The following is a 16172-nucleotide window of genomic DNA, read 5'->3' as shown; positions in this document are numbered from 1 at the left end:
GCCACGACACTTGAGGAGAACAAGTCAGCAAGCAGCCACATTCGGGAAGATACTGCAGAGACTGATCACAGCATACTTTCCAATGAAGATGGAATTACACAAGGAAAGTATCAGCATACACAAGGAAAGAATCAGTCAGCTATAGCCGCACACCTTGCTGTGATGAGTGCTGCTCAAGGAAAACAGAATGCTCAACATGGAAACAATCAAATGCCTGCAATTCAGCATATGCCATATTCTCCAATTCATAATAGGAAAGACTTATTGTAGATAATAATTCTGATTGATTATGTTTAATCAATCAGAATTATATTTTATATTTTTCCTTTTCTATTCTCATGTAAACCAGTATATATGATGTACTAGTCTTATGAATAAAGTTAAGCAACAATTTCAAACCTTTCTTATACTCTTTTAATAGCAAGTAACATTGGTCTGCTTTTCATAATGCCAAATAGGGAGTTATTTGAGAATTGAAGGCTACAATTGTCGTAGAATCCGATGGCCTCCTTCTGGTTGGGGCAAATTTCTAAGAGCTTATGAGTAGTGTCGTTGACACAACTACGGCAGTGGTCTAGTTTTGAAACTCCTATACAAAATGCAATAGCATAAACTCTGTCAGGGTATACGCCATTGGAGAAATTGTAAAACTCGTCATTTGTTTGGGTGCTAAGAGAGATGGAGGTGAGGAGGCTATTGAGGTTTGCCCTATAGGCACTGTTGCTGGTGTAGTTACCACTATCTGAACAGTGATACAGCACAAAATCTGGTTGAGCAAGAGTGGGGTTAAAAGTGTGTATAAATATAGGATAAAGGAAGAAAATGAAGCTTGAAGAAACCATTGTCATTATCATTGTCTCTCTTTATTAGTCTGTAAAGCGGGTGACGCCGGAATAGAATAGCGATTATTCTGTAGGCTAATCAATAAGTATTTTGCAAGGAAGAAACAAGAAAATCACCCCAAAACAGAGAGAAAAAACTCTGAATTCTGATAATTAATCAATAACAATGAACTGTTGAAAAACGCCCACAAGCCGGGCTTAAATAGCTGAAAATTAGGTTTAGGAGAATTTTTGCCAAAAATAGCAAAATCTCGAAAACCCTAATAAAATAAAATATGTAATAAAATAATTATTCTGTCGAAAATCTGGTCCAAATCGGGCTCAGAATCACCTCCGAAACAATAAACGAAAAGTTACCATAAATGGCAAAAAATATCTAAAATTAGGGTTTTGACAAGGAAAAAAGCAGATTTTGGGGCTCGAAACGAGGCGCACCGAGCAAAGCTCGGTGGCCACGACGTGCGCGCCGAAGAAAGCTTTCCAAATTGGGGTCATACGCGCGAAACGGACACTCGTAGCCAAAGTTATGGCCAAATTACTGCAGCGCACTCGGAAATTGCCCCAATTAGGCCAAATTACGATTTCTTGCCAATTTTGCGCTGATCCGCCTGCTCCAGGTATTTCAGCGCCATTATTGTGCAATCTGACAACTCAGCGTCATCAGACTCGGATCCTCCTGCATCAGCGGGAAGATTGTGATCAAAGAGCTTTTAAGCTAGATGCAGGCTTTTATGGCGAATAGATGTGACCAACTACTGCACTGGGATAATGGGATTGACCAGAAGTTGTAGACTTGAGGAAATTCTATTATCCAAGCATAGGAACTCTGTGATGTTCATAATTCTATTCGACAGGGTCAGCCTTCTTCCTATTGGATGAAAAACGCTGTTATAAGGTTATTTTCCTAACAGTGCGACTTCCCTCAGAATAAATTTTGAGGGAATATATTGTGCAATTTTGGAACCATTTCAAAAGGTACCAATTGGAAATGACCCTTTGATCACCAAGGAGTCGAGGAAGAAAAAAAGAAACTTAAGAAATATAATTAGGCCATTTTTTTCTCATTATTTATCAAGCCCTGCCAATTTTCTTTTGAATATGCTAACGGTCAAGTTAAGACAATTGAAGATTCTCTAATCCTTTTTTTTATTTTTTATTTTTTATTATTATATAAACAGATTATAACATTTGAGCTGCATTAGAGATCATGGTCACAAAGTAATATTATAGAAAGTTTATGTAGGACAGAAAATTCTTATAAATTGAGCTATAATTTTTTTTTTTTTTTAATAAATCAGTTAATAAGATACATGTGAGAGTTATATATTTTTTTAATAGTATTTACTACTCACATACTTTTTTAATAACATTAATATAAAAGTATGTGCTTTTTACCTGTCTAAAGGACAAATATTACTTTTAGAAGTTGATTCCTAAGAAATTACTACAACCCAATTTTATAGGGAATTTATGTAATAGTCCTTCTACAAACCAAAAGTGCCTTTAATTGATGGATTATTATTAACTTTTTTTTTTTTTTTTTTTTTTTTTAAAAAAAGGGTTGTTTTGATAATTATAAAACTTTAATGTCTGATCTATAATTTTGAGGAAGTATTTCTTCCATTTATAGAAATATTTTGAATATTTTGGTATACTAACTTATTTTAGGTTTTAGTTTGTGTCATGCACAAAAACGCAAGTTGGGGTGCACGTCATCATACTATACGTTGCCAATTACTGGTACGAGACTCTCAATTGAGTATGTGTTTGAACCTTTTTGCAACTCCCTTGATCAAGCGTACTTTGATCAAGCATACAACCAAAATCTTTTGTTTAAACTTCCATCAATCAGAGTCCACCACAATCGATTGACTGTTCATCTTCTTCCCCGAATGCCATAACTAAAAATTCTCACACTTTTTACATTTTGTAGACTCCGTAACACCGAAACAGCATAATAACCACCACAAAACACCATTTCAACAAAAATCCCTTCTTATTACGTTCAAACCTCCAACAATTTTCTCTACATTTTTCGTTCTTTCATTTTCTCAAACCAACATAAAACTCAACAAACACACTAAGCACACACTGTCAAACACCATATCTAACATCCAATAAAGAGTTGTTGAAAAATTACAATTTTACCATCCAAATTAAAAAAAATTTAAAAGTAGAATATTTTGAATTTTTAAATTTTTTTTTTTTAAAAAAAGAGAGGGCCGACCACCCCTCTCAGGCAAGGAAAAAATGTTTTCCAATTCATTTGAACGGGAGAGGATCTAAATGCCTTAGGAAAGGGCTACTGCCCCTCGGTAGATGAGGGGTGGCTTCTGCTCATAAGGCCGAAAGAGCGTGGAGATAAATCAACTCGTTCCTCTGTCGCATGTTTGGTTACAATTTGGTTATGATTTCTCAAACCCAATGATATTGGAATCGCAGTTTGTAGATCCTGTCACAACAGACCATTGCGTTGACTTGCTTGTAGATTGATTTGTTCTTCGGGGCAAAGAAAAAGTTGGTGATCGCGGCCGTGGTAGAGTAATATTGAAAGTGTTGAGCATGAGTACTACTCGAGCCATCGTGGGCCGTTCATCCGGATCTTCCTGGACGCATAATAACGCAATGTGGATGCATCTATCGACTTCGTCTCTTGAATAACAATCTGCTAAAGTTGGATCCAATAATTCCAGTGGTATCCCCTCCTTCCACTGGCTCCAAGCCTGCAACATTAATGGTTTTATTTTGATTTAATAATTAATACTCAACATAATCTGTATGCTATTTTTCCACCTTCTTTCACATAGAAAAGCAACCAAATTTCATGCATGGTGGTGTACTTACGTAGCTCAGAAGGTTCTCAGCATAGTCTGATTGAAACGTAAAATTGTTCCTTTTGCCGCTTATAATCTCAAGTATTAGGATGCCAAAACTAAACACGTCGGTTTTAACAGAGAATTGTCCATGCATTGCATATTCTGGAGACATGTAACCACTAAAATCCGGTACAATTAGAATAAGAACCTAGAAGGATCAAAATGTGATGCAGTACTATAGAAAAAATAGATGTTGAAATATTAATTAAATGATTTAATTTACTTATTTTTAATTAAAATGATTTTGATGACACAAAAATGCTGATGAGTTCCTTTGAGTTGTGAAAACAGAAATTTGGGCTCCAAGACTTACTATGTGCCTCGGATTCTACTGGTACATCCTAGACTTTGATCCACTGTGAAAATCCGTGCCAAACCAAAATCTGAAATCTTTGAATTCATGTCCTTATCCAACAAAACATTACTAGCTTTCAGATCACAATGTATAATTTTGAGTTGAGAATCTTCATGAAGATATAAAAGTCCTCGAGCAATCCCTCTTATGATCTTGTAGCGTCTCGACCAATTTAACTCTTCTTGTTTTACAGGATCTGTATGTACGTATGTGCATCAATTCAGATGATAAATATCTTAGAATGAATTGGTTGAGATATAATATGAAGATACAAAATCACGACACCAAAAAAATAGACACACTTTATTAATTTCAGGAAAATTGTGCATTCATTGAAGGACAAGATGAAAAAGATCGATGCACCTGCAATTTTTCTTAATATCATAATATACAAGATGAGGAGCCTAACCAAATAGAAAGTGGTCAAGACTTTTGTTGTGCATAAATTCGTAGACGAGTATTGCCTCTTCCCCTTCCAAGCAAAATCCCAATAGTCTGACAAGATTTTTATGTTGAAGCTTGGCCAGCAACAAAACCTCATTTTTAAATTCTTCCACACCTTGCCCACGGCTTCTTGATAGTCTCTTCACAGCTATTTCTTGTCCATTAGAAAGTGTACCCTATATATATGTTGTATGCCATAAGCAGTTGTAATAGCAGTTTCTTTTTTATGAATTCTAGATTCTCAACTTCAATATCTGTAAATGAATGTGGGTTCCTTATGAATGAACTTTAAAAAGTCAGAATAATTAATAATAACTCCTCACCTTGTACACGCCTCCAAATCCACCCTCACCAATCTTGTTTTTGGCAGAAAAGTTTTTTGTGGCAGCTTCAATTGTAGTCAAATAAAATTCGAAGGATTGTGAAGTTGTAATATCATGCTCCCCAACTAAACACAGAAAACCTTGAAATGGCAATACTTCTAGAGAGATAAATTCAAACGAAAAGAATTAAAAATGTTCTTAGTTATGAAAATGGGGCTTTCTGATCTTGGCAATGCCCATGTATTAGATCATAAAGGAAACAAGTACATATAGATGTTACTTTTGAAGAAAAAATTTCAGACCAAAAGAAATTGGTTGATTTTTGTTTTATTTTTTGGATGAATGATAATAAATGGCAGTTGAATTATTAAATGATAAAACAAGATTTTTTTTCTTTGTTTCCAACCTATTTCCTTCTTTCTAGCATTGTGCTTCTTCTTAGCTTTCCAACTTCGGTAAGGGTAGCACAAACTGGATAAAAGCACTACCACGATAACTAGTGGAACGATTATATGTATGGCGATAATTGCCTTTGAAGACAGCCTCCTTTTCTCTGCGCATAAAAACATGTTTCATGTACATGTAAGAATATGCATGCATGTCATAGTAACATTAAAAGCCTTACGTACAAGTAAGATGTACATGTGAATGCGGTTATTTCAATATTTGTAGCCGCATCCACAAAATGCGGATATCATTTTTAGATATCCGCATTTTATTTTTACTAACTGTATTTGCACGGTTATTGAATACGGTTATTATTCGTTACCTGCAGGCAATGGGCCTTTTGGGCCTATTTTATATTTTTGGCCTTCTTTAAGTATCTGTTAGACCTATTTTAAACGATTTTAAAAATAATTAATGCCAATTTTTAAAAGAAACGATTATATGTATATATAAATATATAAAATTAGATATTCTTCAAAGCCATAATAATTAAGCTTACCTCTGATGTTTGGCAAGACTGGTGGCGATGGCAATGAAGCTGCTGGAGGAGATGGAGCTGGTGTAGCATCCCTGGAATTGTAAAAATTGTATATTTCGTACCTAATATTGCAGCTTGGCCTGATAACTCTTCCTCCTCGCTGCCCATCAAAGGAATGAAGCATTTCTTCAACAGACAAATGTAAGCAAGTGCTGCAATCAACTGGAGTAATGTCCGGGGTACACTGAACCAGACCATATATCTTGCTATAGTATGTATAATTGACATCTCCAGTAGCAAACAAATTGCTAGAAGAATTAGCCTTCATAACAAGGTCATCCATCAAACCCGCCAAAGTTGCACTAAATTGATCTGGGTCTGTATTAATACTGTAGTGGCTAAAGAAACAGACGTCTGGAGATTTCTCCATAACCGAGAATATAGATCGATTCGAGTACCGTAACATACACTCATCGTACATTATAAAAGCTTCTTCCTGATTTGGACAAATCATCGTTATGGCTTCTCTGGCTTCCATGAGGCAAATCTGGCATAACCCGGGGGAGATGTCTCCTCTGCATAGATATAGAATGTACACCTTGTCGGGACTCTCGCCGGCGGTGGTATTGTAAAACCCGTTGCTTTGCGCGTTAGCGTATAAGTAAGAAAAGGAAGTGTTGAGATTTTCTGGGAATGCACTGTTGGAACTGTAATTTGCTGTGTAGTTACAATAATTATATGCGTAGGTGGGTTGGACAGTGGCCATTAGAAGAAAATATTGCATGACTAAGACAGAAAAGAAGAAGAGCAAGAAGCCATTGCAGGCCATTGTTTTGATCATGCATTAGCCTTACAAAGAAGAAGATTAAAATTTGTGAAGAATGAAAACCCATAAAAATGAACGATGATTCTGCTTAATTAAAGGGTGTATGCATGGCTCTTGAGTAAGTAAATACCCATGTATAAGGACCGGGTCATCTAAACGGTAAAATTCAAATATTTTATATATGCTCTTGCCTGGCCATGAAAGCTTTGAATTAAGTTTCATTAATTCTAAGGTGTTTTAATTTGTTGGCGAGTCCTAAAACCATCGAATTACGATTCTTCAAAAAGCCACAATATTTACGTCGTTGGCCGGGGGCCAAAACGAAGGTCGAAGAACTTGCCAGAAAGGTATACGTACGTACAATGACCTTTGATTATTAATTAATTCGTCAATTAGTGAAAGGTTGTCTTTTAGCCCTAAGAGAAAGGTGAAACGCCTCGCCATATATTGGAGACAGTAAGCTCACGGAGGGCCTTCTCACAAATTAATTAACCACATGCGCGCCAGCTAAAAATTGTGATTTTTTTTTTTTTTTTTTTTTTTTCTGCAAAAGGATATAAAAAGGCCAACTATCTCGGGGGTTATTAGAAAATGTAAATAATTAAATTCATCAATTTTTTTTTTTATCAATTTTAGTTTTTTAATTATCAACTTAAATTTATATATAGGATAACTGGTTATTTAACCAATATATTATTAAATGATCAAGATTTAATTTAGGTGCTATAAATAAATGTACGCACATGTAGTAATTTAATAAATTGAGTTGAAATAACTTCTATCATTTAAGAAAATTTTTATCGGTGATAAATATATTTGGAAAAGAAAATGGTTAGATCAAATTACTAGAAATTAGCTAGAGAACTCCAGTACATTCATGTGCAGTAGGATCTCTCCATTTTAATTGGTGAAAACTGCAAAATCACTTCCTTTGGTTTACTTGATTTACAACTAGATTGAACTCAAAGGTCTTTGAGGTATGCTAAAAAAACAAATCACTTTTTGCAGTCAAAATCCGTCAAAAAACTTGACAGATTCCGTTAGTTTGCTATATCAGCGCCACTAAAATGACATGTGTCACTCTTAATAAAACAAATATAATATATATAAACAAAGAAAAATATATAAAACTAAAAAATTAAATAAATTAAAAACAAATAATTATTGTTTTCTTTAAAAAAATAGAAAGCGGTTTTCTATTTTATTAAAAAAAAAATAAGTTTTAGTTTTTTATTTATTTAAATTTTTAGCTTTATATATTTTATTAAAAGTTATCGTCAATTTATTGGCGATGAAGTGGCACACAAACGAAACCCGTCAAGTGTTTTGGCGGAATTTGACTGCAAGGAATGAATTTTTTTTTTTTCTTTTGGCATTCTCCAAAAATTTCGAAGTTCATTTTAATATTGTAACTACAAAGAACTAATTGTAAATTACATGGACTAATCTTACATTTTTTTTTTTATGCTTTTAATTGAGATGAATTATGAGTCCACTAAGCATTTATTAGAATCGTAGATCTTTAATAACTAATGATTAATGAATATGTCTTATCATTTGAAATTAGAGAAATGCTTAATTGTATACTCTTATTTCACTTATATCATACTCTTGTCTATGTAGATCAATAATATTGTTAAAAAAATCAGAGTTTTAATACACATTTTTTACTATCTCTCACATTATTGATCCACATAAATAAATGTGAACATAAGAGTAGAATAAAAAAGTACAACCAAACATTTTTCTTAAAATTAAGTAAGAAGAGAAAGGTGGCCAACATAATGACCTTTCATTATTCAACAATCAGCAAGCTTGTCTTTTAGTGCAAAGAGAAAGGTGAATCGCTTTGCCTTATTACATTGGAGACAGTAAACTCACACGCGGGTACTTCCTGAAAATGTAAGCTTTGACATGTATAGGTGATTTTTTATTTATTTATTTTTCATTAGTCTCCAAAAGCATGTAAAAAGCCAAGTTCGTAGCTCGTGTTCTTGAAAGGGAAAAATTTAGGGATAATTATTTTTTTTCTCAGGCTGCAAGTACTCTTGAGGCGGATGATGATCCGATAACATATTTTTTGGGTTACTACGATTGAAGCCTGTAGTGACAGTCGTAGTGGGATAGGATTATGATATCCTTATTTTGAGTACTTTTGTATATGGCTTGTGACGTATGTGTTACTTATTATTTTGTATAAGCCATTTTTTTGTAATAGTTATATGTAGTTAAGCCTTCAACAGATAGACTTGTGTTATGGCTCATTTTTGTATAGATAACAGGTTTATTTATAGTTATGCTTTTCCGCTATGTTTGATGGTATCATGATTTATTCCGCTGTAGATGTAACTCTGTATATCAGGTGCATGTTATGGGGCATGTGCCTATGTTGGCTGAGCGACACGTAATTATGCCACTGCGATGACTCATTTTACGTTTTGTTAAAAAATAAAAAAATAAATAAAAATAATAATAATAAATAAATAAATGGGTCGTCACAACATATATACTCCATGCATCCAGCCAACACCTAAATTGACCATATGGGTTTTACAATATTCACACTTATGACCAAACCCCGAATTGTGTCATCTTGATTAGAACATAGCAAATACCTAAAAAAAGAAGAAAGAGTTGTCATTCACACGACAACTTGGCTATTTTTTAATTATATATTCATGCCTTCAGCATTACTTTGGTTTCTTTTAGGACCAAGGTGGGGTTGGTTTCACACCTGCACAGTTTCTTAGTTTGTAAAACTATTTACAAATAATGATAAATATAAAATTCAGAATACTTAATTTATTGAGACGGATTTGTGGCTTTTGCAGAGAAGAAGAGTAACTCATCTCGAACTATCATTATAGTTGTGGCGGTTGTTGTTTTTGTGGTCTTAGTAATCTGCATCTGTGTCTGTATCCATTTAAGAGTGAAAAAGCGAAGGAAGAAAGTTAAAAATAAGTTAAAAATGGGTTTCTTGTCCTATTTATACTAAGGATTTTGATTCTATAAAATATAAATACAAACCAAATCAGACAATTAGTAGTATATATGCTACTTAATTTATAAGTAAGTTCTAAGCAATATTGGATATAAAAAATATTAAATTGATTTTCAAGGTACAAATTTTGCCAATATCTAATTTAAATGTATTAACTTGTTCCTCAGGTGAAGCTGTGGATGAAATAATTAGTGCTGAATCATTGCAATTCGACTTTGCTACAATTAGAGTTGCTGCAGAGAATTTTTCAGATGCAAATAAGCTTAGGCAAGGTGGATTTGGTGCTGTTTACAAGGTAATTTGATATCATATAATTATATAATATATCATTCTTTAATTTTGGATTCTTAAGGGTTACATATAATATATCCAATATGCTTTTCTCAGGCTAGGGTATGCTCTCAAATGGACAAGAAATAGCTGTGAAAATGTTGTCTACTGTTTCCGAACAAGGTAATCAAGAATTTAAGAATGAAGTCTTGCTAATGGCTAAGCTTCAACACTATAATTTAGTTAGGCTCTTAGGTTTCTATTTGGAAGGAAATGAAAGGCTTCTCATCTATGAGCTCATGCCTAATGCAAACCTCGATCACTTCCTTTTTGGTATGTTTAAAATACTTCTGCTTAAATGTTGGATTCTACTTGTAATGTGTTTTTATTTTAGATTGAATTTCTTGTTGAACACACTTGGATATCTCTTTATTGTTCAATAGACTGATAAACTTGAATGAATACATAGATCCAATCAAATGTTTGCATCTGGATTGGAAGAAGCGTTACGAAATCATAGTAGGCATTGCTCGATGGTTTCTTTATCTTCACGAAGATTCTCAATTTCATATTATTCATGGCAAGATTGTTTGTGCTAGATCAAATTCATAGAAATACAAGAAGAATCGTTGGAACTTAGTAAGTATCCTAACAAAATCGATACAAAATTAACAACTAGATTGCATGCTTTGTATTATATGTCATATGAGTAACTTATGTTTTGTTGGAAGACAGAAAGCCTATCAAATGTCTTATTCTCCTATAACTAGCTAGAATCAATTAAGAGAATTTGTCAAAGAGTAATTTTATTCTTTACATCAATTTCAAATCAACTGACTTGGCTTGTTTTAAATGGTTTTCATTTTGTTTTTCTTAAGTAGCTAAACATAAAAAACCAATTAAAAAATTTGTAATATATCTATTGCCATTCAAATAACAATGCTATTACTATGTCCTCATGCAGGGGATATATGGTTCTAGAATATGCAATGTATGGACACTTTTCAATAAAATTTGATGTCTTTAACTTCGCTCTATTAGTTCTAGAGATGGTGTCTGAACAAAAAAATAGTTGTTTCCGTATAGGGAAAAATTTAGAAGATCTTCTTAGCTTGTAAGTACGCTTAATTATGTTTGGGTAAATCTTCATTTTGCCAATAATTGTGGCACTAGTGGTAATGCACATGAAATTGGTAGTGATATTATGTCTTGCCATGTAATTATCTTGCAGGCATGGCGAAATTGGAGGAAGGCTAGTTCAACATCTGAAATAACGTACTTTTGGTGTTTGGCAGACGACTTTGACTTTCTTACATTCCACCGGCACCCCGTCCCTTGACCGCAATAATAGGAAACGCGTACTGGAAAACTACGTCGAGTGTTTGGCCCGCGAAGAAAGTCATTTAAATTAATTTCTAATAACTGGGGCATGGACCATGGATAATGGCGAGGACGTTTCGGCGTCGTACGTGGCTTCTCCTCGACCACTTCTGTCTCAACCAACTGGAAAACTAGCTTTCATTATTCAACGCATGCGAAACACCTTGGGGGATCAATTAATGGAGAAATATAAAAGTATGCAGCTAGCTGCGTTGAATGGACAAACGTAGACTAAAAGAAAGTGCCATAATTTTTTACTATTATATGTACGCTAATTAAACATTATTTATGTCCACTTAATCTTCTCATAAATTGCAAGTATACGAATATATGTGGGGTGGACGTTGGTTCGGTTGGCGGTTAAGTCGGTTAATTTGGTCGGTTAAGTGATTAATAGGCGGTCGGTTAAATCGGTTAATTAACATTCGGTTAAAATGGGTAATGAAACGACATCGTTTTGATTTTTTTAAAGAAAAAAGAAACGATCAAACGTTTCGTTCTTACTAAAACGACGTCGTTTTGTTTTACGTCGGTTCGGTTAATCGGTCTGAATAGAAAGCAGTTCGGTTCGGTTGCCGATCCGGCTTTCGGAATAAAATTTTATACCGACTACCGAACCGAAATTAGTCGGTAAAGTCAATAGGCGGTCGATGGCGGTTCGGTTCGATTCGATAAGCGGTCAGTAGGCGGATAATTTGCCCACCCCTAAATATATACATTTTTAAATTGCCAACGGATTGACTAGAGTTTAAAGGATAAGCAAATCGTGAACTTAGGAGAAATGCTTACTCATCGGTTTTTTTTTTTTTTTTTTTTTTTTTTTTTTTTAACTTCACTAATTCTTGAAAAGTTAATTATCTTAAGTTTGCAATTAATGGTAAGCCTGCTCTAGACTTCACTCCTAAGAAAACAGATCTAAGAAGAGGAGAAAGCAGATCTACTTCCTCCTCCTCTCCCTTTTATTTTCTAGTTATTTCCCGCTCCTAGCTACCATCCCCTTTCCATTCTGTTTTTTTCTTTTGTTTGTAGGTGTCTTCGACCAAATCAGCAATTTTGGCATCTCAGTTATGCATCCGTTCATCTACTTCCTTGTTGTGCCATGCATCTCCTCTTTGGCCGCTGTTGCTGTTTGCTGGTTGTATTTTTACTTTGAATAAGAATTTTTTTTTATTCAAATCTGCTGTCATAGGCGATCTATGGGATGGAGGTTAGTCATGCGTGAAAAGTTATCTCTCATGGCCTGAATAATTCGATGTGAGAGATTATCTCTCACCGCTAGTTTAAATAAATTTTTTTAAAATATTTGACTTCCCTTATCTTAAATTTTTCTAGAATATTCAAACTTATTTTTACCTTTATATCAGTCAAAACACCAAAAACATAAACATAAAAAACAAAAATCAACTACTAATTAAAAAGTTTGATCAGGCCGCCAACATAACTCTTCTTTTACTTTATTCTGAAATTGCAGCAACAGCTTTAAAGACTACTGACAACTTTCTAGAAATAGATCGAGAAGGAAAAAAAGAAAAGGTTGAATATTTCAATTCAATAATCGGAAAAAAGAAAAGGTTGAATATTTCAATTCAATAATCTTCACCAATATTATTTTCTTTTTAAATAATCTTAAAGGCTCATTTCACGGAACGCAAGGCAATTATGGTTTCCTCTAGATTACTTTTCTTCCTCTCTGCCATCTTCTTACTCACTGCTCAAGCAGTAGCGCAGACGGCGGACTTCCTTTATCATTTCTGTTTAAACGACAATGGAAACTACACCGCTAACAGTACCTATGAGAGAAACCTCAACCACCTCCTCTCCTCCTTCTCCTCCAACACAGAAATTGACTATGGCTTCTACAATTCCTCTTATGGCCAAAACTCTGACCAAGTATCTGCAATTGGACTTTGCAGAGGAGATGTTAACCCAGATGATTGCCGTGGTTGCCTCAATATATCTACGTCTCTTCTCAAGCAGCACTGCCCCAATCAGAAGGAGGCAATTGGATGGTTCGACCACTGTATGTTACGATACTCAAATCGCTCCATTTTGGGCGTGGAGGAAAATAGTCCAAGTTTCTATATGTGGAACACGAACAACGTATCGGCAAATTACGATCAATTCAAAGATGATCTTAGGAAATTGTTGGAAAGCCTAAGAAGTGAAGCTGTAGCAGGTGGTTCTCTTCGTAAGTTTGCAGCAGGAAACGCAACGGCACCAAACTTTCAAACATTATATGCACTTGTGCAGTGCACGCCTGATTTGTCTGAGCTAGAATGCAACAATTGTTTAGCTGGGGCTTTCCAAGATATTCCAAACTGTTGTGATGGGAAGCAAGGTGGGAGAGTCATTAGTCCCAGCTGTAGTACGATATTTGATGTCTACCAGTTCTATAACTCGACAGCGGCTACGTCACCCCCATCGTCTCCAGTAGCACCACCAGTATCTCCACCAGTATCTCCTCCGCCACCATTGACCAACACGAATACAACAAAAGGTACGGTACTCTTGCCATTATGCTATTGTTATAAGATGCAGTTGTTCACACTTGAACAATTGGGCCCGGATTAGTTTTTTTCGTTCTCTTTTCTCTAAGATTGCATGTGCGACACGTTACATGCACATCTTTTAAATATATTTTTTGTATATTATTTTTCGAAATCAATCATTGAATATATAAAACTCATACGTAGATTCTTGTGAGTCTTATAAATTTAATTGTTGATTTAAAAAAGTGATGTACAAAAAAATATATAAGAAATGTGCAAAAATCATTTCTCAGTTCGCATTATATGACTTGACAGTACTTCAAATAAAATAACAAATATAAATAAATGTAAGATTAATCCCAAGGGCGTGGCCTAGTGGTTGAGGCTTGCGGCTTTTAGGAATATCATCCCTTGAGGTATCGAGTTTGAGACTCAGTTAGGTGCTACTTCCCCAATGGAGCACCCATCTCAATCTCACATCTTTTCATTTTTTTTTTAATTTATTATTAGTCAAAATAATATTTTTCTTATCCTATATATAAATTTATTTTTTCAAATTTTAAATTGTTGTAGTCATCTTTTAAATTTAAAATATTTGTTTTAATTATGTCCCTTTTCGTCAAAATAAGCCATAATTTTTTTATTTTTTTTAATAGAAATAAGCCATAATTTGGATGCAATACAACAAACCCCTGTACCTACTTCGTCGGTCAAAATAAGGCATCAAAAACAACTCAACAGTTATATTGCCCTGTTTGTTGTCTGAAATGAGTGAAATGACTAATATATAAATGTAAGACAAATTTCCTACCGATCGGTTTTTAAGAAATTTTATATACCTCACAAATAAAATTGACATGTATTTTTTGGCATGTAAAAAATTAACACATGTTTTAATAGTATTTACATTTTACATGTTTTTTTAATAGCATTAATAAAATGTGTACTAAAATAACTTTGGAATAAACATCCTCATTGTCATGAGAAAATGACTGTTTCAAGTGTTATATGCTTATCATATACTCTACCATTAAGGCCAGGTTATTCTATTCTACATTCTTCTATTTATAATAAAAGTTATTTATTTTGTTTAATAGACCGATCGGGAATAGTTATTCCGCGTACGTACTAAACGTAACTTAAGATCGTGAATGACAATAACTTTTTGAAAGCAGGGTCCTTGTAGATGATTGTAATTACTGTTCAGCATCTAACTGAGCCTTGATATTATTTGTGCAGGTGGAAGCAAAATCTTAAAAGTAACGATAGTCGCCATTGTTGCTCCAATCGTTGTGTCTGTGGTGCCATTCCTTCTGGGCTAATGTCTCTTCCAAATTGGATTACTCGAACTAATCCATCCAATCTGTTTAGAGTGATAATTATAAATCCCCGTGTGATATTTTGGAGAATTAATGAACAATTTATGAGCTAAGATTTTATTCATCAATATTATTAGTGCAAATTACGTAAATTTCACGCAGAAAAGCCCAACAAGTTGAATGGTGCTTGTATAGTTGTATTTTGATTCAAGTCTAAAATAAGCCCGTAAAGGTCTCCAAGTTAATGGATGGGCCGATACCAATGTTACTGAAAATGGAATGGGAAGCCCACATCTATCATCTATTATCTGGTGTGGAATGAGTACAAGGATTTCTACAATTACCTAGGGGGATCAAGAATCTATTTTCAAACCTGTAGCTGCAGTTATCCTTTAGGAGTTGTGAATACCTTTACATTAAGGCCAATAATTTTTGACAAGACTTGTGAATCTGACATGAATCTAACATGACAATAGTGAGTTAGGATTAAGGGGTTTGACCCGTTCACATTACCAAAAAAATGGGATCTTTGGACGGTTTTTTTATAGACGGTTTTTTAAACCGTCTATAAAAAAATAATTATAGACGTTTTTTTTTCAAACCATTAAGAAAAAAATTTGTGTTGGTTTTTTCAAACCGACACTAAAAATACCGACGGTTTTATTTTAAACCGTCTATAAATATATAGAGGGTTATAAACTAATCGTCTATAATTAGAAATTACAGACGGTTTGTATATAACCGTCTACAAATATATAGACGGTTGTTAAAAAACCGTCTGGAATTTTCTAATTCCGGAAAATTCCGGACGGTTTTTTACCAACCGTTTGTATATACATCGACGGTTATTAATAAACCGTCTGGAATTAGAAAATTCCAGACGATTTTTTAACAACCGTCTGTAACCCTAATTCTAAAACTAAAAGGACCGTAGTTCATCCCTAGCTCGATCAATCGGCCGACCCCCTGCTACCTAGCTCTCTCACTCACTCACTCACTCACTCACTCTCTCTCTCTCTCTCTCTCTCTCTCTCTCTCACTCTCAGGATCTCACTATCTCTCTCATCCGGCCGAGCGCCGCCTACCAACCCAATCTCCGGCACCCTCTCTCACTCAGTCCGG

The 16172-nt window shown here is 34.4% G+C and overlaps 3 protein-coding genes and 1 long non-coding RNA gene across 5 annotated transcripts; 2 read left to right on the top strand and 2 right to left on the bottom strand.

The window, feature by feature from the left end:
• Window positions 1-404: 404 nt before the first annotated feature.
• LOC133868831 (cysteine-rich repeat secretory protein 1-like) lies at window positions 405-842 on the bottom strand. Its single transcript, XM_062305849.1, has one exon. It carries the CDS (start codon window positions 840-842, stop codon window positions 405-407), a length of 438 nt encoding a protein of 145 aa, XP_062161833.1.
• A 1977-nt stretch (window positions 843-2819) lies between these two features.
• On the bottom strand, window positions 2820-6865 carry LOC133867699 (cysteine-rich receptor-like protein kinase 44). 2 transcript variants are annotated; one of them, XM_062304463.1, is made up of 7 exons: window positions 5787-6863; window positions 5247-5393; window positions 4841-4965; window positions 4483-4693; window positions 4032-4269; window positions 3687-3837; window positions 2820-3565 (listed from the first exon to the last, which is right to left on the bottom strand). In XM_062304463.1, exons 1-7 carry the CDS (start codon window positions 6604-6606, stop codon window positions 3248-3250), a joined length of 2010 nt encoding a protein of 669 aa, XP_062160447.1. In that variant the 5' UTR covers window positions 6607-6863; the 3' UTR covers window positions 2820-3247. The 2 variants fall into 2 exon arrangements, with proteins under 2 accessions (XP_062160447.1, XP_062160448.1); XM_062304464.1 differs by lacking the exon at window positions 5247-5393 and having other exon boundaries at window positions 5787-6865.
• A 2546-nt stretch (window positions 6866-9411) lies between these two features.
• LOC133869823 (uncharacterized) lies at window positions 9412-11573 on the top strand. The gene is made up of 4 exons (XR_009900552.1): window positions 9412-9660; window positions 9760-9887; window positions 9980-10045; window positions 11094-11573. It is a non-coding gene; the product is annotated as an uncharacterized LOC133869823 (long non-coding RNA).
• A 1305-nt stretch (window positions 11574-12878) lies between these two features.
• Window positions 12879-15184, top strand: LOC133869730 (cysteine-rich repeat secretory protein 38-like). Its single transcript, XM_062306808.1, has 2 exons — window positions 12879-13739; window positions 14971-15184. The coding sequence occupies exons 1-2, from the start codon at window positions 12902-12904 to the stop codon at window positions 15051-15053; spliced, it is 921 nt and encodes a 306-aa protein (XP_062162792.1). The 5' UTR covers window positions 12879-12901; the 3' UTR covers window positions 15054-15184.
• Window positions 15185-16172: the final 988 nt, after the last annotated feature.

Source organism: Alnus glutinosa, chromosome 5 (assembly GCF_958979055.1).
Source record: "Alnus glutinosa chromosome 5, dhAlnGlut1.1, whole genome shotgun sequence".
Classification (NCBI taxonomy): Eukaryota; Viridiplantae; Streptophyta; class Magnoliopsida; order Fagales; family Betulaceae; genus Alnus; species Alnus glutinosa.
The sequence above is the reverse complement of the archived record's forward strand: the minus strand, read 5'-3'. Positions and strand labels throughout refer to the sequence as shown.